General features: G+C 35.0%; 1 protein-coding gene and 1 long non-coding RNA gene across 2 annotated transcripts in view; both read right to left on the bottom strand.

Annotated features, from left to right (window-relative positions):
- Positions 1 to 7,916: 7,916 nt before the first annotated feature.
- Positions 7,917 to 23,432, bottom strand: part of LOC107757076 (uncharacterized) — a 26,938-nt gene continuing 11,422 nt past the window's right edge. The window contains exon 3 of the long non-coding RNA XR_001641893.1: positions 7,917 to 8,043. This is a non-coding gene — a long non-coding RNA (uncharacterized LOC107757076). The remainder of the gene's footprint in view (positions 8,044 to 23,432) is intronic.
- Positions 15,257 to 23,432, bottom strand: part of smarca5 (SNF2 related chromatin remodeling ATPase 5) — a 10,869-nt gene continuing 2,693 nt past the window's right edge. The window contains exons 4-24 of the mRNA XM_016574455.1: positions 23,062 to 23,162; positions 22,838 to 22,938; positions 22,239 to 22,418; positions 21,977 to 22,132; positions 21,728 to 21,859; positions 21,529 to 21,597; positions 20,759 to 20,868; positions 20,403 to 20,629; positions 20,195 to 20,316; positions 19,927 to 20,079; positions 19,610 to 19,742; positions 19,091 to 19,239; positions 18,860 to 18,979; positions 18,665 to 18,772; positions 18,480 to 18,593; positions 17,699 to 17,821; positions 17,414 to 17,546; positions 17,212 to 17,330; positions 15,977 to 16,189; positions 15,785 to 15,895; positions 15,257 to 15,686 (exon numbers count right to left, since the gene is read on the bottom strand). Coding sequence (XP_016429941.1) covers positions 15,621 to 15,686; positions 15,785 to 15,895; positions 15,977 to 16,189; positions 17,212 to 17,330; positions 17,414 to 17,546; positions 17,699 to 17,821; positions 18,480 to 18,593; positions 18,665 to 18,772; positions 18,860 to 18,979; positions 19,091 to 19,239; positions 19,610 to 19,742; positions 19,927 to 20,079; positions 20,195 to 20,316; positions 20,403 to 20,629; positions 20,759 to 20,868; positions 21,529 to 21,597; positions 21,728 to 21,859; positions 21,977 to 22,132; positions 22,239 to 22,418; positions 22,838 to 22,938; positions 23,062 to 23,162 — 2,740 coding nt within the window. The 3' untranslated portion in view covers positions 15,257 to 15,620. The remainder of the gene's footprint in view (positions 15,687 to 15,784; positions 15,896 to 15,976; positions 16,190 to 17,211; positions 17,331 to 17,413; positions 17,547 to 17,698; positions 17,822 to 18,479; positions 18,594 to 18,664; positions 18,773 to 18,859; positions 18,980 to 19,090; positions 19,240 to 19,609; positions 19,743 to 19,926; positions 20,080 to 20,194; positions 20,317 to 20,402; positions 20,630 to 20,758; positions 20,869 to 21,528; positions 21,598 to 21,727; positions 21,860 to 21,976; positions 22,133 to 22,238; positions 22,419 to 22,837; positions 22,939 to 23,061; positions 23,163 to 23,432) is intronic.

The following is a 23,432-nucleotide window of genomic DNA, read 5'->3' as shown; positions in this document are numbered from 1 at the left end:
TATTATAAGAAGCTAAAAATTTACATTCTAGTCATGCATAAACATGATTATCAATACATGAACTTTTAATTAACTTTTAATTAAAGAATCCTGAAAAAGAAAACATCACAGTTTCCACAAAAAATTTAAGCAGCACAACAGTTTTTTAACATTGATAATAATTGTTTCTTGAGCAGCAGATCAGATTTCTGAAGGATCATGTGACACTGACTGAAGACTGGAGTAATCATGCTAGAAATTCTGCTTTGCATCACAGGAATCAATTACATTTGAACATATATTCAAATAGAAAACAGTTATTTTAAATTAGAAAAATATTTCACAATATTAGCATTTTTACTGCATTTTTGATCAAATAAATGCATATATTCAAATAGTAAAGTTATTTTAAATGCTAATAATATGCGACCCTGGACCACAAAACCAGTCTTAAGTGTCAATTTTTCAAAAATGAGATTTATACATCTACTATACTATATACTATACTATACTGTTAGGCCTATTATATATTATATAAACAATTTTTATTGTATTTATTTATTGATATAATTAATAATACAAAATTAAGAAAATTATATAACAAATTAAAATACAATTATAATGTAATATATAAATAATATTTAGAAATGTTGAATGTATATTATTATATGTGACCAAGGTTCAATTTTTTGAAATTGAAATTTATACATCATCTGAAAGCTGAATAAATAAGCTTTCCATTGATGTATGGTTTGTTAGAATAGGACAACATTTGGCCGAGATACAGCTATTTGAGTCTGAGGGTGCAAAAAATCAAAATATTGAGAAAATCGCCTTAAAGTTGTCCAAATGAAGTCCTTAGCAATGCATATTACTAATCAAAAATGAAGTTTTGATATATTTATGGTAGGAAATTTACAAAATATCTTCATGGAACATGATCTTTACTTAATATTATAATGATTTCAGGCAAAAAAGAAAAATCGATCATTTTGACTCATACAGTGTATTTTTGGCTATTGCTAATATATCCGTGCTACTTAAGACTGGTTTTGTGCTCCAGGGTCACATATTATTTCACAATATTACTGTTTTTACTTTTTGATCAAATAAATGCAACCATGGTGAGCAGAAGAGATTTGTTTCAAAAACATAAAACACTGAAAATTACTGTCAGTTTGAATGCACCATAAAGCTCACCTATTGCATTTCCATTTCCCATCTTTCACGTCATACAAATAACATGCAGTGCTATTATTGGCACAGAAAACAAGTTTGCACTCCTCATATGTGCCATGCCCACTAAACAGACATTTTTGAGCATTGAGACAGCTTGTGTTGCTTCACATGAATATAAGATGCTCTTGAACTTTAACATGCATCTCCATATGATGGTTTATAAATGCTTGAATGCTTCAAATATAGAAAAAAATGGTTTTGCATGCTAAAGTGGTGCAACTGTTTAATAAAACTGTACATGTTTTCTGGCCGTGTGGGCTACTTTCCATAACAATGCATCAGAAACATTGTCCTTGTTGGTTAATCCTGCAGATTTGGGTTTATTATGATGGTGAGAGAGACAGAGAAGCACAATGGGTAGCACAGAGCGCTTAACCAGAAATAAAAATTCTCTCGTAGCACCGCCGTCTCCCGTGGCATTTCAACGCTCCCTCATTAAATCACAACACAGCGCTATATTAATGACCTGTCATGACCGCTAACATTTATTTCATGTGAATTCATTCAAATCGAGGGAATTTTTACAAATGGCACCCACCGACCACTGACTCGTTTTTCCTCCCTTCATTGAATTTAAGTCAGCAGAGCCCCAGCGCTTTGGCTTCGCACGGAGAAAGAAGAAAAATGGCTATATTTATGGTGTTCGAGAACGTTATTCTCACAGGCACATTGTTCAAGGCATTAAGCAATATCTTGGCAAATGTGAGGGTAGACACTGAAGATTAATCTTCGTGGAGAGTAAATCCTCCCAATGCTACTGTATATATACTCCAACATTTCTCATCAAACCCTTCAGGACCAAATGATCTAAGATATAGACAGTACACTGAAAAAAATCCCTTTGAAACAATTCAATCAGAAATTGCTATTAAATTTCACAAATAATTACAAAGAAATGGCAAGTACACATTGAATTGAAAATTTTTTTAAGTTTAAAGACTGAAAATATGATTTTCTAAAACATACTCCATTTGTTTGATTTATAACTTTGAAAAAAAACATCTATGGTGTAATTTCATAGCACTGTACTCATTGCATTATGTCAATAATTGTCTCATGTTTTCATTTGAGACAAAGATCTCAACTCAAGCTAAATTTTGAGCAACAGAAATGTCTTCTGAGATCTCAATCCATGCAAAATATCACATTGAGCACTGTAAAATAAAAATAGTTAGACTTTACAAAAAGGCCCTATTGGTTAGCGTTAGCTAATCCATTAACAATGAACAGTATAAGATTAAGAAACAAATATTTTTGCATTACATGTTTTCCAAAATGTTGTTTAATGTGTGCAAATGAAACATTTGATAAAATATTGACTAATTTGCATACATTTCCAGAAATTCTGATTAAATCAGGTTAAATTTTTATTGAAATTTGCTGACATATTACAGTCAAAAGTTTTTAGGGGATTAACCATTTTTTAATAACTAAAACCTGAAAATACTGTCAACAGCCAAAAAAAAAATCACCATGCATTTAGAAATGAATGTTGTATAAAATTAGGTGAATGACACATGAACAAATCCCTCTATAAACACCTTTTTAAAGGAATAAAACAAATGTAAAGTCAGAAATCTACAGATGGAAAGAGATATAGTCAACCAAAAGAAGCACTAGTCGGAAAGAGTCTAGTGGTCTGGAAAAAAAAAAAAACTTTATGAATAGTCAAATATCCCAAAATCTCAAAACTGACCAATTCATGGGTTTTCAAAACAGGGTTTTGCCTGTCAGGTCTTGCCTTAAAAAATATTAACAGATACAACTTTGGATTTTAATAATGTATTCGTAAATGTTGAAATAAACATGAACTAAAATTAAATGGTTTTGAAGTTTCACTGTTAGTTCATATTAACTATTGTTTTTAATTAATGTTTACAAATGGAACCTTATTGTGAAGGGTTATGATAAAAAATACTGTATGATATAATTATAGATTTTATTATTTTTAATCATCGCTATTTATAAGAACATTAAGAATGCTTAAGAAATGAAATAGCAATTAAACTAATTTTATGCATCAGTGTGAAGAAAATTGCTTCAAAGTAAGAAACATTAAATGACGCCCAGGTTTATACAGTGGCGCTTGTGTCTGATTGTTGTGAAACTCCCGCATCACCCAGTTTCTTCTTCGCCCAGTAAGTTTCCACCCTTTTCTCTCACTGTATTTACGATGCCGCCCATTACATCATTTCATGAATAGCAAGTTCAGCGTCAACATATTTTTGATGGGAGGCACAGGGCGTTAACAACTATTCTGAGAAACCATTTTCACAGAGCTGATAATAAAAGATGGAACAAGATAAATCAGCCTTATATCACTTTCCTATTTCTAAAAGACGAACATGCTCATGAAAGAAGACTTTAGGCTGTAGCTACTGCAACAACCTGATCCGATCGCATTTCAGACAGTTAATTTTCTGAATATACTGTTGTAAAATCAGCAATCAACTCCATATGTGATCCTCTAAAGCAGTGAATCTCAACCTTTTGGCGTACCGGACCCCAGTCCAATTCAGAACCATCCTCAAGGACCCCCAGAACAAAATTGACTCGTCTATGTATCATTTGTGTCTTTGTGAGGACCAAATGCAGTCAAGTATAATTCAGTTAGCTGACTTGTCCAGTATTTGGCCATATCATCAGCTATATTGGATTATTCTTTGTCATGTCAAAATATACAAAATTTATACAAAAATTCATACTTTATACGGACCCCCTGGCCTTACGTCAAGGACCACTAGGGGTCCATGGACCCCTGGTTGAGAAACACTGCTCTAAAGGAATACTTCACCAAAAAGGTGTTTGGCCTCATGCAAATGACTATAGAGTGTCAAAGAGAATGATTTACAGTGAATAACGTCTTGAGTTTTGGTCTGTTCGTCACTTAAAGCCATCAAATGACTTCAGAAGACTTGAAATATAGCTCACAAGTCTTTAACGATATGAAAAAAAAGTATACAAAAAAGTGCAGATTTTGTCTTAGTCTGCTATAACTGAGGAATTACAAGGCTTTTAAATGGGCCAGGACACAGATAGCGCCAAACGGTTTATCCTTCTGTCCTCTAATCATCCAAATGAGCCATGGAGACAACGACAGAAAAGGAGAAGGAAGGAGCTCAAGGCAGACAGCCAATCTGCAGTAACACTAGCGGGATGACAAATGACAGGATAAAGAGTAATGAGAATACCCCGTCCAAGTTGTCTCAATATGGTGTTTAATCTCTCCTGCTAACCGTGCGCTTCTCAGAGGACACGTGTTCCCCGAATAACGCTTGTACTAGTTCCTGCAGGAGCTAAAAATCACACCGAGTACTTACACAGCGCCTTCAGAGGATTCAATGGTGCATTTGGTGTTTGGAGGCTCGAACATCTGCTCTGTTGTTCCCCCTGAGCTCATATGACGATCAGCTGAAGAAACAGTCAAACAAAAGACATTTTTATTGAGAAGACAGCAATTTCAGATCAAACACAGCAAACACAGTGGGAGGCTACTGGGCTTTTCACACTGGAAACTATTAATACTACATTAACTTGATAACCCTGGGTTATCTAGGCCCTGTTTACACCTGGCATTAAGATGCATTTCTGTCAGTAGACAATGCTAAACACAGGTGTAAACGGGGTCTGAAAGGTTTTGAGCTTTTCTGCTTTTGACCACTTCCAGACGTAGTCAAAAATGCATTCGATTGGATTGCTTTTGTAGATGCTCATGTGGTCGAATGCGTTTGAACAGCCACTAAAGACCTGCTCCTCTCTGCCTACTGACCTCATTCTTAAACATTATGGGACATGCTGTTGAAGAAATGTAAACTAACTTTGTCATAAGGATGTAGCAATGCACCCCGAGCCAGTTTAAAATCGATGAAAATATGTGATGATTCAAGTAGACTGACATTTTAAACGAACTGAGATGTATTTGGGGGTAGGAGTTTATATGAATGTATCTCTGAGGGGAACTGACTGTCTTTAGAAAAGTTTTGATGGCATTTTCGTTTCATCTTACCTCTGTAAAATGCATATTAAAGAGTATTTATCCACCTTATTCTTCAATGCAGAAGTAAGCCTATGGCAAGAGTAAATAACGAGAGGAATAACAACATGCAGTAAACGGTAAAACTGTTTGCACTACAAACCAGTGTGTTCATATTAAGATAATATTCAATATCAAGCAGCAAAATTAGCAGTTTTGTACAGCTAAAAATAGCTAGACATTGATGAGACTGGAATAGAGACTTTACAAATAGCTGTGGCCACTCTTATGAAAAAAAAGGTGGATAAACGCAGCGCTTCTTTGTACAGCGTTAATCAAGGAAACGCTGTATCACTGCTGTTCCATAAGCGCCACCTACTGTCAGAGAGTGAATTTGCATTCTCATTCAGAACATCTGCTTTTATGTAGTTTTATGTAGCATAATTTCACAAAGCTAAATTCTGTTTTAGCCTGTTTTAAAACAATTCTGTTTTTGCTTCAAATGCATTTTTGGCTGGAAAATGTGGACATGCTAATATTCAAAAAATCCAAGCAAGGAAAGAGCACAGGCAAAACCTTAGTCTCGTTTATATGAAGAGATTTCTTTTTTTTTTTTGTATTATTCATTCATTCATTCATTCATTTATATATTTGATTTGGGATTTGTTTTAAATTTTCCATTTATTTTTGTTGTTTGATATAAAATATTTCAATTTCACAAAGAAATGTGCAGCATTTTCTCTGAGAAATAATAAAAGGACACTTTTTCCATTTAGAATTTGTCCTAAATCTCATTTTATTAAAAAAAGTGAGAACATTTTGCCTTGAGAAATAATAAAAGGACACTTTTTCCATTTGTCCTAAATCTCATAAAAAAGTGAGAAAATCGTATTGTGAAACCAGTACACAACAATGTTTTCCTACGGGCCGCTTAAATTAAGAGCAGCGCTGTTAAGACACGAAACAAGAACACGAAGCGCATCGTTTATCAGCCAATGGCTATATGAGAAAGCCGAGAGCTCATTAAAAACGTTATTCATTTAGTGGACTATATTCACTCTTTGACTGTTGTGGCGAGTGCTGTGCTGGAGTGCTGCTTAACAGGGCATTTAATTATAGGCGCTTCAGTGAGCTGTGAAATACTGTCACATCCGCAGGAGTCATGTCAGGGGTTCACCAGCAGAGGTCTCTATCATCAGAGTGCACATACCGGCCCATCCCATCACTGTCACTGCTGCGCTATTGCGCTTTGTGCATTTCTAGGCCCCAATTACAATCTTGTCATCGGTTTTCTCAGTAATTCTGGAAGTTCACCCTGCATGTGTTTATTCCAAATTGGTAATTTTTCTTACCAATTACGCCTCTGCGCGACTGGATATCGTAATAAACTCGAGGAACTCGGAGAGTTTGGGCGGTTTGAACTAAATCTTGAATCGCACATGTTAGTTACACACTGTAAAAATGATTTTTTTAGTAAAACAACTTGTAAGTAAAACAAAAATAAGAGTTTTTGGAGTATGTTTCTCCCAAGCAATACTTTTAAGTTATTTTGTGCTATTCTATGTGTTACTTGCCATTTCTTTGTAACTTTTTGTGATATTAACAATCAATTTCTGAGTGAAAGTTTTTCTACAGCCTTTTTTTTTTCCCAGCACACACTTTTTCTACATTAAATGCTTTCATATCTGTAAACTCTGGATTTATGTTCCAATTAGCATATTTATGAAATTAATAATGATGATTAGATTGTCTAAACTTTTCATACTTTCTTTTAGCAGATTTACAATTTTAAAACAAAGACAAAAAAGCTGTGACAAATGCAAAATAGTTATTTAATAAATATAAATCAATAAATATTCATCTTTAATAAAAAAAAAATTGTATTTAATAAATAAATAATTAATAAATGAATAAATATTTGTATGACAAATATTTGCAATAAATACATATTAAACTCATTAAATTAATACATATTCACATCAAATGTATTCATACTAAATAAGTAAATAATAAAAATATATGTATTTTGTAAAATACATAAATTGTTCAATTCATATTAAATACAAACATATTCATATTAAATATTAAATAAATATTCATATTTATACAGTACACCAAAAAATGATGAAGTTCTAAACCTGTATGAATTTCTTCTGTGTGAAACACACACACAAAAAAGATTTTGAAGGATATTGTCCATAAAATAAAAGTATTTTGCTAATGCTGTTTTAATTGCATGAACAACGGTTTAAATATTTGTCAAAATTAATGTTTATATTTGTCTAATGAAGACTTCATTCTGAAACAAGATACATAAAAGCACATTAAAGCATCTGTGATGATGCAAAGCACATGAATATTTAATAAACTAAGTATTGAATAGTTTCTGGTTGTATGCTGCTAACTTGCAATATATTCTAGAAATGCATTGCTTCACATTGCATAACTTTTTACTTTTACTTTTTTACTTTTAGTCATTTAGCAGACGCTTTTATCCAAAGCGACTTACAAATAAGAAAAAGTAATTAAAACTAAAAGCTAAAACTCTATAAATACTATATATACACACATTTAAGAAAATAAAAGAAATTAAATAAAAATGACAAATGCATACAACAACATTTCAAAACTAAACATTTAAATGAAAACAAAAAAATAAAGCTAAAAACAATTCAAAATATTAAAAGAACAAAAGGTATGAGTACAATAATGATTCTAACATAACACTAGGGCTGCACGATAAATCGCATGCGACATTCAATGCGCATCCCGCCAGCAAAGCCGCCCCTGCAATCAGCGGCAAATCTCCACCACGTGCGGGGCCCCCACACCGAGCAACATCCACCACATAACTAACATAGTTTTTTCTCAAACACGCTATTCAACAATTTCCCTACTGAAATAAATGAACTATAGCACATTAGTTAACAAAAGATGTCATAACTGAAAACTTTGGTGTATACATCTGCCATATCATCCAGAATAATATAATCAAAACACCACTGAGTGCAGTTTTAAGATTAAGTGATGAGGATGTAATAAATTAATCAAAACAGGAGAAATGGAAAGTGTAAGTAGTACGCAGGGCAAAATGTAAAGGAATATTAATGAGGTGGCATGCAAATATGGCCATTTATCTTGGCTGGTGGAACTAATTGGGGTTTATCTGATGTCTGTAGAGCAGTCCATCTCCAGAGACAGCCGTTTAGATGACCTCAGCCTTTAACGAGCGTGCGGTAAGTCCCACGAAACTTCCAGCCCATTAACCAGGAGACACAGTCATTCACTGAGGAATAACATCACACACTAACAGCACTCCTCAACATGGATGTCTAATAGCCATTCGCCTGTATCATTCAAAATGATCACCATCACTATATGACTTAAAACTCACATCATCCTTCCGATTTACAAATAAAGGAATCATAAAACGGATTGTTTCAATTATAAATACTAATTGCTTTTAGTCTGCACGGGGAACATCAGTAATGTATGTCCATGCGCAAAACTCATTATAATTCCCTTGGGATGAAGTGAAGAATAGAGTGTGAAATTATGTATATTCTTTATGTTATTTTTTGCCTGCCATAGTCTAGATTTGATCACGTAGTCAAACCCATCCGAGTGTTTGAATACTGGTCATTTTTGCTGATGGGAACTTTTCCTTTTTCTTCCAAGCGAACAGCCTGAAGAGTGTTAACCTATTAGATTTATTTAAAAAATATATGATTAACATTAAAATTCACTATGTTAAATGCGTAATCTGACTTTTAGAACATTAAAACGCAATAACTTTTACTTTTTAACTGCTTATGCATGTTTTATTCTACACAATTTGCATCTTAAGGAGTAATGGTCGGATAAAGTCCAGAAACTCTCCCTAGTCATGCATTGAATTCATCTTTCATCAAAATTTCCACTTCAAGTTATATCTGTCAGTCTATTCTCCTGCAATCTCGCGTCGCAGGCTATTACAGATCATTTTGCTATTCGGCACACAGTCTCTTTACCTTCAGGACCCAGCGGTCACTTGATAAATGCAGGATATGAATACGTTGCATTCGATTTCACGCTGCCGAGATATAAGCTGCTGGTTTTATTATGAACGGCATTACATTCGGCTGGTTCGCAGAAAGGCGTAAGGAATCCTGAACGCATCCTTTGAACATCTGTTATCATCAAAGGCACTTGTAAAAGCAGCGGTAATGTTAAGCACCTCACAAATGCCTGGGCCCCGGAGATTTGAGAGTATTGAAAAGACTGAATAAATCAATGTGTTCTGCACAACTGTTAATACCCAGCCAGCTGATCAGGATTTACAATAAATCATGTCAACAATCCAGTCAGTTTATGGTCCAATTTTAGCAAATGCAAATGAACAGTGGAATTACAGCAGAATTGGTTTGTTTATTGAAACAACCAAAATAATTAATCTATATGCTATATGCCTAAATGTTCAAAATTTTGTGGATAGCAGATCTACAATTTTAAAAACTACAGACGTTCTCTTCCAGGAAAAAAAATCTGTACTGCAGATTTTTGTCTAAACTGTGGCAAATACAAAATTCATTTTAGGAAAATAAAATAAAATATATTTAATAAAATATATATTCGCATTTAATTAAATTAATAAAAATATTAATATTACATAAATTCATATTACATATATTTTTTTATTACATACAATTGTATTAAATCAATATTCATATCACATTAATGCATTACACAGTTTAAAAGTTAAATTAAATGTGTGCTGTTTTGTCTTATGTAAAGTGGTTACATGCACTAAGATGACTTCAAAATCACAGCATCTGAAGGCAGAGATCACACACGATCAGTCGGCAAACACCCAACACCAAAAGCTCAGCCCAAAACTGCTGCCATTAAAGCTCAATGGGTTGAACCTGCAACAGCAAAGCTGACATCAGAGGCTCATGGCTGAACACCTCGGGGCTTCAGCTCCTCGCCTCCAGCCAGACTGGGATTAAAAATAGAAAGTGGCCAGAGAGGATGCCAGAGGGTCCAACAGGGGAGTCAAAAGGCTTTTTACAGTTTGTTTTTAAAAGGCACAACTAGATGGACCATGTGCTCCACAAAAGATTCAGGGATGCTGATGGCAAATAAGCTTTCAAACCGATGCACGCAACGGAGACGCTGCATTATTCACAAGCGCAGGTGACTGCAAACAAGACAGCGAAGAGAAGAGGAAGAAATGTCTCAGCCAGGACTAGGAGAAAGAGGAGAAAACCAGAGAGAAAGATGCTGCAGGAGAGAGGCTTTTTAACATCATGCACATTTAACAGCGTTTACTGAAAACGGCCTGGCTGTACCCCCTGACCCCATTACTGAAGACGATGAAAATAATTCTGAAAAAGAAAATTAATGCCCTTTGCTAAAAAGACCAGCTTAATTTTCCAAGCTGGTTCAAAGCTCATCCACCTAGAAAACAACAATGGAGAGCAAATGGACACTAGTACTGGTGTCTCCTGCTTGCTAGATGTTTCTCCTGAGAAAAGACATCTCACGTGTCTTATCAGTGATCTCAATAATATCTCAGACTGTGCTCAGACTGGCTAACGCACCTAAATATACAATTAAAAATCAGAATAATATACAGTAAATTCAAAATTTCTCAAGTTCTTCTAGCTAGCTACATTTTTATATTATCTGCGTGTCAATAATTGACTATTGTTGTTGTTTTTTATTTTGGGAGAAGCATCTGAGAGAAAGTTACTTGCAAATTTTGTGTGTGATAAAATGTTACTGTTTTATTTACTGCATTATTAAATATTTTATATATATATATATATAAATACACTTGTTTTTGATAAATGAATAAATCCGTATTTAATAAATATTCACATTTATAACTTAAATTCATATCTGACACATAAATATTCATATTTAATAAAGTTCCATTTTTAATAAGAAAATATTCCTTTTTAATAAGAAAATATTTTTAAAAATAAATAAATAAACAAAATTAGATAAAACAAAACCAGACACAAAGTTACTTGCAAAGTTGATGTGCGATTAAAAACAAATACTGTTTTTTCATATTTGATAAATTAAATTAATATTTTCTAATTATCCATAATTAATACATAAAATATAAATGTTTAAATAAATAAATAATAAATAAATGCATTTTTCTGATAAATGAATAAATCTATATTTAATAAATATTGCTTTTTAATAAAAATATTCCTTTTTAATAAAAATATTTTTTAAATTTTAAATAAATAAAACAATTAAATAAACAAAATATTTTATTTATTTATTTATTTATTAAAATGTCCACCCCCACACATTTAAATGTTTGCAATAAGATTATTAGTCAAATACTTGTGTGTGTGTGTGTGTGTGTGTGTGTGTGTGTGTGTGTGTGTGCTTCTGAATGAGAATTATTTGTCTTTACATATTATCTGTATGTCGTCAAATGACGAATTTGTGTCTAGTTTTATTTCTGTGTCTATTTTATTTTCTATATCATGGTTTCTGGTGAAGCTGGTTAACTAAAGTAGTCTGGGTAAACTAGTTAAAAAGTATGCTAGGATCAATATACATAACAAAAGCTGGGAACCAACTAAGTAAATCTTTTCAGAAGGGTCCATATATTGATAAAATGAAAACTCAGACTGAGATTTTCAGCTCTCAAAATACAAAGTGAGGCATTTTAAACACCTAAATTTGTCCTTGGAGTTCCTGGCATCAGCCTTTACACTCTGGTATCCCAACAACAACAATATAACAGACAGCAGAGCAAAACTGATTGTTATTACCGCTGGTGTCTTTTCCGAAATTGTGATTCCCGCTGGTTTCTTCTCCAGCCTCAGCTTTTGCACTGAGAGAAACAGACCAACGGTCAGTGATACATTGCAGGGGCGTGTTTGATCAATACGTCCTCTTTTTACCATTCACCAGGAGTTCTGTGCAGCATCTTTAATCTCATTCATATCCTCAATGAGGAGCGACTGAAGAACTGCTGCTGGCTTTAGCTAGCCATTCACCTCCAATGCAATGAGGGACAACGACGTACCACAGGCGTATTCGTCTCAACAGTCCAATCAATTCCTTGCACTTGCAATTTGTGTGATTAACAGGGATCACAAAAACGGAAGAGCTTGGTAGAAAACAGACATTTTCAGAAACATGCATAAATTACCGCTTCTGGCTGCAACAAACAGCAGGATTGGGTGAAAACACAAGTGATGAAAACCTCAAAACTTACATAAAAGGGACTAGAGGGGAAACTATTCTGCTTATTTTAAGAGCTGAGGCAGTTAATGTAAAATCAATCATGTTAGGGTATTTTAATTGTTACTTAAAAAGAGTTTTGTATTGCCAAGAGCGCACAGACATTCGTATTGATTCAGCAAACAAACCCAATAAAAGCCCTATTACTCCAACAAGATTAGTTTTCGCTACAAGATTATTCATGGATGGAGACGTTTATGAGGTTATCATTTATGCTTAATGTTACTATGCTTTTACTCAGGAGCAGGCCATATTCAGTAGTTAAACAACATTACGTACTGCTGCAGTCTTTCCATAAAAACAGAGCAATAGCACCACCTTGTGCATCAACCACATTTTCGATATGAGAGTAGATCATTTGCAATGTAATGAATTTTTTTTAGAGAATGAATACACATGAAAAAACTACAAAGCTGCAACTACAAAAATTATTCATGGCAATAGCTACATTTTTCTGACTATTTAAAATAAAATTAATTAAATAAATACATTTATGTATACATATGTGCACTCACAGGTGTTGTTTTTTTTTTGTTTTTTTTACTCACAGGCGTTGTGGTCTGTTCAGAAAGCGCCCTTAAACTAACCTGAGACTCCCAAGGATCACACTACTGCTGGCACCTGGCAAAAAGAGATTAGAGATGTATTATATTATTAGACAATAGATAGGCTATTGCAAATTATTTGATGACAGTTTTGAGGATTAGTAAAGACATTTAGGAGGGCTTCTATAAAAGTTCAACAGCCCCATAGTCAATTAGGCTTTAGATATGCTATAAAGGCACGTGTTATTACAGATACATTCTCATTCTAGACAGAATTTGATTGGAAAAAATCTATATTTTTGGCCGGTCTTCCCACAAGACAAATACTTCACTGTAAAATATTAAATGCAATGTACAGACGATTCAATAAGCGAACAATAGGCTAAACATTACACTAATATTAATATAGGCTTAATATATGTTATATTTCGTGATGTGATGTGTGTGTGTGTGTGTGTGTGTGTGTGTGTGTGTTTAATCCGATGTGTAACAGTTAGACCAGCAAACCTACAAACTCACCAAGTGAAAATGTCCAAAAGCTATTTTTTTTGGAAACGCGCCAGTTAAACGGTTAAGTCTTCGACTGAGTGGAAGTTCACTTAATTCACAACCATTTTTGTATAACTTCTAGGTTTTAATATGATTATGATACCGTTCTTCTTAACATTCAATATCACCTCAGAAATCACCTGTCGTCGATTCCTCGCGCAGAGCGTCAGCTTACCGCGCATGCGCGTTTTCCGTTGCAACGTTACTGTAAAAAATATGTGAGTCTAGAGAAAGTTTATTCATTGTGTAGCAAGACACAAATGCGAAAGTAAGGTGAGAGGTTTACCTGTGATACTCAAACAGCGCGATCCTACGGAGTGACTCACCGGACAATCGTCTGTACTTTTTATTAGTGGAAAAATAGATTCAGCTTTTTATAGACACAACTTGACTTTAAAATTAGTTATTTACATGCACTTCAAATAAATCCAAAACTTAGGCTATTAAATATAAGAATTTACCAGAAAACAGAAAAGAAGTGGCCATAAATTAATAAAATTATTAATAAAATTAATAGCCTATCTGTAAACATTACAGATAAAATCCTGTAGTTTTTTCGTTCTTGTTTTGTTTTGCGCGATTTAAAATTACAAACACATTACAGTCTCTGACTGTGAATAAGAGCTGTGATGTAAAATGACAGTGATTAACTCTGCATTAGTGACCTCTTTTATATTCATATTAACTGCAATAATATGACATCCACACTTTGTTGTTGCTTGGGTTCAATCAATCATATTGTCCTGCAAAAGAAAGATTAATACAGATCTTCTTCTAAAACCCTGAGGCTTGGACTTCAAGGCAGTGATAATCACTTTGTTACTGGTGCTGTTTCTATTTATGGTAAATGTCAGTAAAATGCTTCATTTGTCCTTTATAGAGATTATTCCATTCTCAGATAGAAAAAAAAACATGTACAAAACAAAAAATGCAGCAGACATAACCTTATCTGTTAAACTCAGTAAGGAGAAGCCAGGGCTGTCCTTAGGGTGGTGCAACTTGTGCTGCCGGGGTCCCCTGCGTGAACGAACCAGGGGCCAAGTGTAAGCAATGTTGGCTTGCTATATCTTGTAACAATAATTCCTTATTTTATCACAAATTTGGTATAATTTTTCCCTATACACACACACGCATATATTCATATATAATTTATTTTGCACATATGTTTAACTTTGAGCTGGAAAACTTATATTACCATTAGATGTTAGCTGTATTTTAAACAAAAATCCCTATTTAAATCAATATCTCCACATATGGTAAATAGGAGTAAACGTTTTGGTGCTTTTAAAAACAGAATAAAAACAATTTCTTTGGAATTGTCATCTGAAGTGAAGTGATTGGTGAGGAGGTTTGAGTTGAACCATCATATGAGGATAAATGTCTTCACTGAGAAAGTACAAAAAGGAAAGATGAGGTAACAGACAGAACAGAAGCATGAGGTGGATCATTAAGTTTCAAAGAACACAAAAGAACTTCTTTTCTATTTCCAACCCTACCCTTTAAGCACAACCTTCAGTACAAAAATCTCATTTAATTCCACCTTAGAAGCCCTCATTTGTTTTCAACTTTTTTCTTAAGCATTTCTCAAACATTATTCCAGCCTTTAATACCAAAGCTCTCTGTGTAGTTGCTGAATATGTACAGTACATCAATACTACATTAACATACAAGCTGAAGAGATTACATTTATTTGGAGGAATCAAACTGAGCGGTGTTTATAAAAACAACATTTATTAGTCACGTTCCAATTGACTATTCAACTGAGGATACAGAGATGATACTGAAGATGCTAATAATGAGGGAAAGACGGCAAATCAAACTGATACAAGCAAATGGAATGTGGTACAAAAAAAAAAAGTTGGCATAAATACAAAACAGAACTGACAGCACAGTCGTAGCACTTTATATAGCTAAAAGAGAGAGATCTAATTTACAACTCTACACCTTGTTAAAGAGGTCAAGCTACTTGGAGGCGAGGTTCAGTGCTGCAAATCCATACAGTACATGAGTGGGACCCGTAACAACAAACGCAAGAATCGCTGAACTGCAGGTCCTCGCCAAGTCAGGTGTGACGCCGATCACAATTTGAGCTTCTTCTTGCGGCTGCGTCCATCTGGGGTCCCGTCCTGCTTGCGTTTCTGGGCCTATGGGGAAAGAGAGACGAATCATTAAAAATTCCTCTCCAGCTTATGAGCTCAATCTTCAGTTTCCCCAGCAGTTGTTGTGATTGGCACAAGCTCACCGAAGATGTGCGAGGGCCCCTCTTCTTCTTCTCCGCTTTCTCTCGCTCTTCCAGCTCCATGTTCTCCCGCTCGATGAGCGTGATCAGTGTGTTACATCTCCTCTGAAGCTCCTGCGGTTACATCACAGTGTTAGGACATTTCGAATGGATGAATATTATATGATTGCTCGTGATATGGCACATAAATCTCACCATGGCAGTGCGGGACTTGAGGAACCAGTCAAAACGGAACTGGGGCGAGTTGCGTATGCACTGGCGCAGCTCATCATAAACGCTCTCCTTGTCAAAGCCCAGTTTGTGCAGCATGCAGATGAGAAATCGATCCTCCTCCTCGGTGTAGTTCTTGCCTTTGTTTGTGCCGTACGAGATCCTGAGCTGATGGAACGGCGCCTTATAACGGCCAATCTGAAGAGAGAAAAACAAAACATTATGCCTTTCAATCAGTGGCATTTTAGTATCATATACTAAAATAGTTTAATATTTTGCATTAGATTTTTTGTTTGCACTTCAATTTTAGTAATTTTGGAGGGGTGCTTTATCCTTTTTATTAGTTTTTTTGTCTATATGGCATTTATAAATATTATTTATTATTTTTAGTTTATTTATTTATAGTTATTTTAAACTAAAACTTAAACAAAACTGAAATAGAAATTGCCTTGGCAATCAGTTAATCATTTTATTTCAAGTAACAATGTTTATGGTTTTAGTTAACATCCCTCCTCTGAATTATAAATTCCGGTAACACTTTATTTAAAATAAATGCTGTTCCTTTTGAACTTTCTATTTTAAGGAAAACTGAAAGGTATGTTTTCAAAACTATTATGCAGCAAAAATAGTTTTCAACATTGATCATAATTAATTATAATAATAAATGCAAAGCAGCATATTAGAATAATTTTGATGCCTTAGAATTTTAATTATTTCAGTATGATTGATATACGAAAATAGTTTCGTTAATATTTTGATTAGATGACTTCTATATTTTCGCTTTAAATTGTTAAGTTTCAGTAATTTTGTTGGGTGCTTTCATCATTGCTATTATTTTTTTTAAATGTCTATAGTATTAATTTGTATACATTAGTTTTAGTTATTTTAGTACTTAAACTAAATGAAAAAATTATACTACCTGAAATAAGATAAAAAAAATTTAAAGTTTATTTTAAATAAGAGAAAAGGTTTGGTTTTATTTAACTATAACATCCCTGCTCTGAACTATAAATCCTGGTAACACTTTATTTTACAATGTCCTTGTTACATGTACTTAACAGTAAATTATGAATAAAGACATGCAACTAACCCTAAACCAAATCCTAACACTAGAGTAAATTTCTCAGTACTTAAATGTATAACTCACTGTAACAAGGACACCTTAAAATAAAATACAACCTAAACACTTTGCCGGGAAAACGACGGCAAGTGTTGCTCACTTTAGAGTCCAGTGCTTTCTTGATGCTGATCCTTCTCTGGATTCGGGCCTCTCCTCTCTCGATCTGAGCCATGATCTTCTCAATGTCCTGCAGCTCATTGCAGCGCTCCCAGAACACAGCTGCACACAAACACAACACATCTCGAGCACATGCTTCCTGTATACGGTTGAGCTGTGCGCTGGTGGACGGTGTATTGACATACCAGAATATTCCATGACCTCCTCCGGGGTTTTGCCCTCGACCTCACGGGCGATGTTCTCGATGTCGTCTCTTCCCCACTTCTCATTGGCCTTGATGAACTGATTGAAGTCACGCTTGGTCCAGATAGTAAAGCCCTGAGTATATAAGACATATTGACATTACTTCAGAATAGAATAAGGAGTTTAATGTTATTAATACACTGGTATTCATTACACTTAGAAGGTGTCAAGTAAATATGAGAAGATATGGAAGTAAACTCCAGTGGGCCGTCACATGAATGACTTACCTGTGAGAGGAGGTTCTCCTTCTCCTCCAGCTCTTCCTCATTAAGAGGTTCAGCTTCATCGATCTTGGCCTGTTCCTCTTTCTGCATTTGGGCTGAGTTGGGCAGATCGGGGTTTCTTGGCACCTGTTAGTGCAGTGACATCATGCACGGAAAATTTAGTAGGGATAATTGCTTCTGAAGAGTTTTTACAACGTTGTTCACCGCTTCATTGAACTGCATGTTAATCTATGAACATACTGAAAGTTAAATCGCCATGAAACTTCATTTGCAATCCTTTCTACTGGTGTAATGTGCCATATTTCTAAATTAGATTTTGAATAATAATGACACACAGAGTGTGTACCAAGTACACTACCGTTCAAAATTTTGGGGTCCATACGTTTTTTTTTCCCAAGAAATTAATATTTTTATTCAGCAAGGATGTGTTAAATCGATCAAATGTGGCAGTAAAGACATTTATAATGTTACAAAAGATTTGTTTCAAATAAAAGCGGTTCTTTTGAATGTCCTATTCATCAAAGAATCAGCATATTAGACTGAAGGATAACGAGACAATGAAGACTGGAGTAATGATGCTGAAAATTCAGCTTTGCATCACATGAATAAAACATTTCAATATAAAACAGTTATTTTAACTTGCATTCGATTCACAGTATTATTGTAGTTTTGATCAAAAATGTAGCCACGGTCAGAATATGAGACTTGAGTCAAAACCACACACAATAGTGTAAGAAGTGTCAATTTTGTGGACCCCAACATGAAGCTCAAAATATAGACACACCTTGTAGCCAATAGTCTTCCTGTAATACAGGATCTCTTTCTCCAGCAGCTCAAAAAGCCGAGGGGGAAAGAACTGGAAGTCTTGAACATTGGGCTGTTTGGGGGGACGGGGAGCCTGAGGGAACAGGAGAAAGTCCATTAAAACAGCTCTAGGGTTTACAAATCAAGCGTGAGGGTTAATAATACCTTTGGTGCTTTGGGCTCGCTGACACGCAGGGCCTCTCTGAAGTAAGCATCCACAGCGTAGTTGGCCTTGCGCTCTCTCTTGGGCGGCTCAATCCAGTTAGTGATGACCTGAGGAGAAGGGGAGTTCAGATCAGTCTATCATTTTCAACCCAACACTATAATGACAAGTACTCGTTGCCATTTGTAATGCATTACCTTTTTCTTTTCTCTGTAATCTTCACCCTCAAAGTTGTACACACTGTTCTCTGTGTCCATGGTGAAGTTCCTCAGTGAGCTTTCTCCAAGATTGGCCAACTTCTCCTTCATCTCCATTGTCTAAAATAACCATTAGTAAAGTCATACAGAGCATTTCTCTAAATTAACTGATACATTCTTTTCACACTTCAGTTTAGCTTTGTGAAGTCATTTCCCTAGATCAGGTCCTACCTTCTTCTTTCCTCTCTCCAAGATGGCATCAATGTCTTCATCGGTAATCTCGCTCTCCTTAGAGGCAAACACATGAGTGGCACCATGTCGAATGATGGACAACATCTCGTCTTTGCCCAGTTTGCTCGTGTTTGGATCGACCAGCCTGCCTGTTGGGAAGCAACAGTATTAACTATACTAATGAAAAAATAAACGATGATGATAATAATAATAATAATCCCTACAATCCCATGAATTAGAAAAAAAATTTAATAAAACAAAATTGTGACTTATAATTATATTTTATAAAATATTAAGATACTAATTATTTTATAAAATATTTTAATTATATATACACACACACACTCACATGAATTAGAAAAATTAGAAAATTAAGGAAAAAGGTGACTAATAATTGTGTAAAATATTATAATTATTTTATAAAATATTATATAGATAGACTAATAATTTTATAAAAATTATATTTATTTATTTTTGACAAATTTTATTTAAGTAGCTTTCATTTGTTTCACATCTTACCTTGTTGAATGACAATAGAGTCCAAGCGGAGCTTCATTTCTGCACGTTCCACAATTCTTTCCTCCACTGTATTTTCTGTGATAAAACGGAACACGCGCACCTGTTTCTTTTGACCAATCCTGTGGGCACGATCCTGAACAAAGAAAATCCAATGAAAGTAAATTAACACTCCATTCCACAAGAGGTCTGATGCTGCTGCTGCTTTTTAAATCAGAGTTCTGGCAGAGAAAGAAAAGCAATATGCTACACGAGTCCAAACATCAAACAACACAGAATAGACTTGATAGAAAAGAAAAAAAAACAGTGTGCATAGTGACCATAGCCTGAAGATCCACTTGAGGATTCCAGTCCGAGTCGTAGATGATGACGACGTCAGCAGTGGCCAGATTGATACCGAGACCTCCTGCTCTGGTGCTCAACATGAACAGAAACTTCGCGCTGTTGGGCTCATTGAAGGTGTTGATGGAGATCTGAGGAGATCAGAAGAATGTTACAGACTCTCATTCGTTTGTGCTTATTTATCACTGAGCTGTTCAGTTATGACAGAAGGCCAATTTATAATTATGACTCAAATCACTGTCACACCTGTCGCTCCTCATGAGGAGTCTGTCCGTCTAGACGGCAGTAACCGAAGTTGCGCCACATACAATAATCCTCCAGAATGTCCAGCACCCTGGTCATCTGACTGAAGATCAGCACACGGGAACCTGCAGGAAGAAAAAAAATGAGGCATGTAAAAACCATCAATTTATTGTTATCCCCCGTTAAGTATGTCGGACAGTAAAGCGGTCACCTTGCTCTTTGAGCTTCGGCAGCAGCTTGTCCAGTACCACCATCTTTCCACCGTTGACCACCAGGTGGAGGTCAGTGGTGTAGGGTGGGCCAGGCTCCGCTCCATCAAACAAGTAGGGGTGGTTGCAGCACTTCCTGAGCTGCATCAGTACGTTCAACAGACGCATTTTATCCATCTTCCCAGCAGAGTTCAGAATGTCAATGTCCTTCATCAAAATCTTGGTGTACCTAAAGCGAAATTATAACAGCTCATTATTTGTCTGTAGATACCATACTTTGAGCTATTTATCTAAAAAATGCCTGGTAAACCAACCTAGAAACACATTTCAGACATACATTAGAATTAATAATATTTACCATTCTCTCTGCATCTTGCTGAGCCCAATATACATCTTGATTTCCTTTTTGGGGAGGAGAGACTTCTCCACATCGGCTTTGATACGCCTCAGCAGGAATGGACGGAGTACCTATACCAGTAAGAGATTTGTTAGATAGATAGAGAGATAGAGAGATAGAGAGAGAGAGATTGACTCAAAAATCATGTTTTTTTATGATGTTATCATGTTTTTATTGTGTTTTGGTGCAAGCATCACTAACTTTTGCTCATACTTAGATTTAGGGATTGTAAAAAATAAAATGAGGTCCACTTGTAATGTTCACAAGATATATATATATATATATATATATATATATATTTCCCTGTCCGCTTTAATCTATTCCCACTCGTTATATATTTTTATTATTAACATTCTCAATATTTAAAATAAATATTTTTTATTACAAAAAAAAAACACGTTTTGCTTAAATCTATTCTCACTTTAAATGTTTTTATTAATATTATCAATATTTAAAATACCATTTTATGTACATAATATATATAAAAATACTTTTGAAATTTATCATTTAAAAAATACAATTTTAAATTTTGCATTAATATTGCATTCAAATTAAGCCTGGTTTAGGACCAAATGCTTAGATTTCTCAATCCAAAATATACTGTATATTTCCAAAATATATTGTCATTTCCTTTTGACCCAAGTATACATTTTAACAAACGTTTTCATGGCATTCACCAATTGATTCAAGCTATAAATGTCTACATAGTAGTCAAAGGAAAATGTACTCACAGTATGTAGACGTTCCACCAGTTCTGTGTCTCCCAGACAGTTATTGGTGTCAAACCAGGAATCAAAATCCTGCACAAAAAGAAAAGACAAAAGGCATTCATAACCGGTTCAGCTGCAAAAAGGGGAATTTCAAAAGCACTCTTCACAACATGTGCTTCTGCCAGAGTTCTTGTGGCAATATGCAAGAAAGAAGTGGCACCTCTGAGGAGTTGAAGACGTCAGGCAGCAGGAAGTTCAGCAGTGCCCAAAGCTCGTGAAGGTTGTTCTGTAGTGGGGTTCCAGTCAGCAGCAATCGATTTGTGGTCTTGAACTCTCTCACAATCTCTGAAAGCTGAGAGAACAAACTTTACTAGCTTACTTTTAGACTAAAGGAAACCATGGACTCGCAATCAATCTGTAACCGACTGGACAAACATGCTGCAGATGGAAGATGGATGCAACTGCAAACCTTTGATTTCTCATTCTTGATACGGTGAGCCTCATCAATGACCAGGTATCTCCAGTTGAACTTTTTGAAGACGGCCTTCTCGATAATAACCATCTCATAGGAAGTCACGCACACATCCCACTCGCCTGGCAGCAGCGTGTCACGGACAAAAGCCGTCTGCAACCAGAAGTGTTATTAGATGGGACAGTTTATGATAGTTAAAAAAAAAAAAGTATTCTTCTAGCTCTAATACACAATATGATCACAGGAAATCCCTGCTTACTCTTTCATCCCTGTCCCCAATGAGGCAGACAGCTCGTAGAGAGGGAACCCAACGCTTGAACTCGTTCATCCAGTTATACAGGGTGGATTTGGGCACCAGAACCATGTGAGGTCCAGGAATGTTTCTATAATGCTTCATGTAGCCCAGCAGAGAGATGGTCTGTAGAGTCTTACCAAGACCCTGATGGGACAAAGGAAGACAAGAAGTGTGAGCCATTTGTAATGGGCACAGATTAATATATGAAGAGTTTATTTGCAAAAACAGATAACTCCGTTTTTTTTTATTTTTCAAAATCATGTTTTTTTATTATGTTATCATGTTTTTATTGTGTTTTGTTGTGTTAGTTAGCTGTATTTGTTAGTTGTTTTTACCTAATCAAAATAACCCGACTGCAGTATGATTGAGATTAATTGGAATGCACAATGAAAATGAAATTAAAAAAATAAAAAAAAAGTTATAAAAAAAAGAAAAGAAAAATGGACTATGGGAGTTTCCATCACTTCAACAGGCTTGGAATCCACAATTTAAATGCAAAACAATTATATGAAATTTCTTCATTTACTACTAAAAGGCCAATGAATCAGTGGGTGGAATCATACCATTTCATCAGCAAGGATCCCGTTGATTCCGTTCTCATAGAGGGAAATGAGCCAGTTCAGTCCACGGACTTGGTAGTCTCTCAGTTTGCCATTTTTCACATCTGTTAAGAAACGTTCATTGGCCACAATAAGCTTTCCTTAGAATTACCATTTCATTTAATATAAAAACACTGTTCTAAGTGTTTATAAAAGAGATGGAGGGTTTTACTGTGCGTTTAACTCACAGGAAGGCGACTCGTCAAAACGTGTGCAAACGCTAGTGGCCTTGCTGCTTTCACTCAGCAGCTCCTCGTCCTCCTCCTGCTCAGTCCGACGGTGGCGGTTACTAAAAACGCACACAAAATCAGTAAGCAGGGAGCGATTATCTGATAAACACATTACTAACACAAGGAGTTACGAACTAAATTGATAATAAGTGCAGTACTTAGGGTTGCATGATTTATGGGAAAAAATCTAATTGCAATTTCAATTTAAACTGATTTAAAAAAGAAAAACTGCAAGTTTTGCTCTGCTCGTCTGCAGGGATGCACAATTTGGACACAAATTTAAGATATATATATATATATATATATATATGAAGAGTTCATTTGCAAAA

Source organism: Sinocyclocheilus rhinocerous, unplaced genomic scaffold, assembly GCF_001515625.1.
Source record: "Sinocyclocheilus rhinocerous isolate Xijiao unplaced genomic scaffold, SAMN03320098_v1.1 scaffold563, whole genome shotgun sequence".
NCBI classification, from domain to species: Eukaryota; Metazoa; Chordata; class Actinopteri; order Cypriniformes; family Cyprinidae; genus Sinocyclocheilus; species Sinocyclocheilus rhinocerous.
The sequence above is the reverse complement of the archived record's forward strand: the minus strand, read 5'-3'. Positions and strand labels throughout refer to the sequence as shown.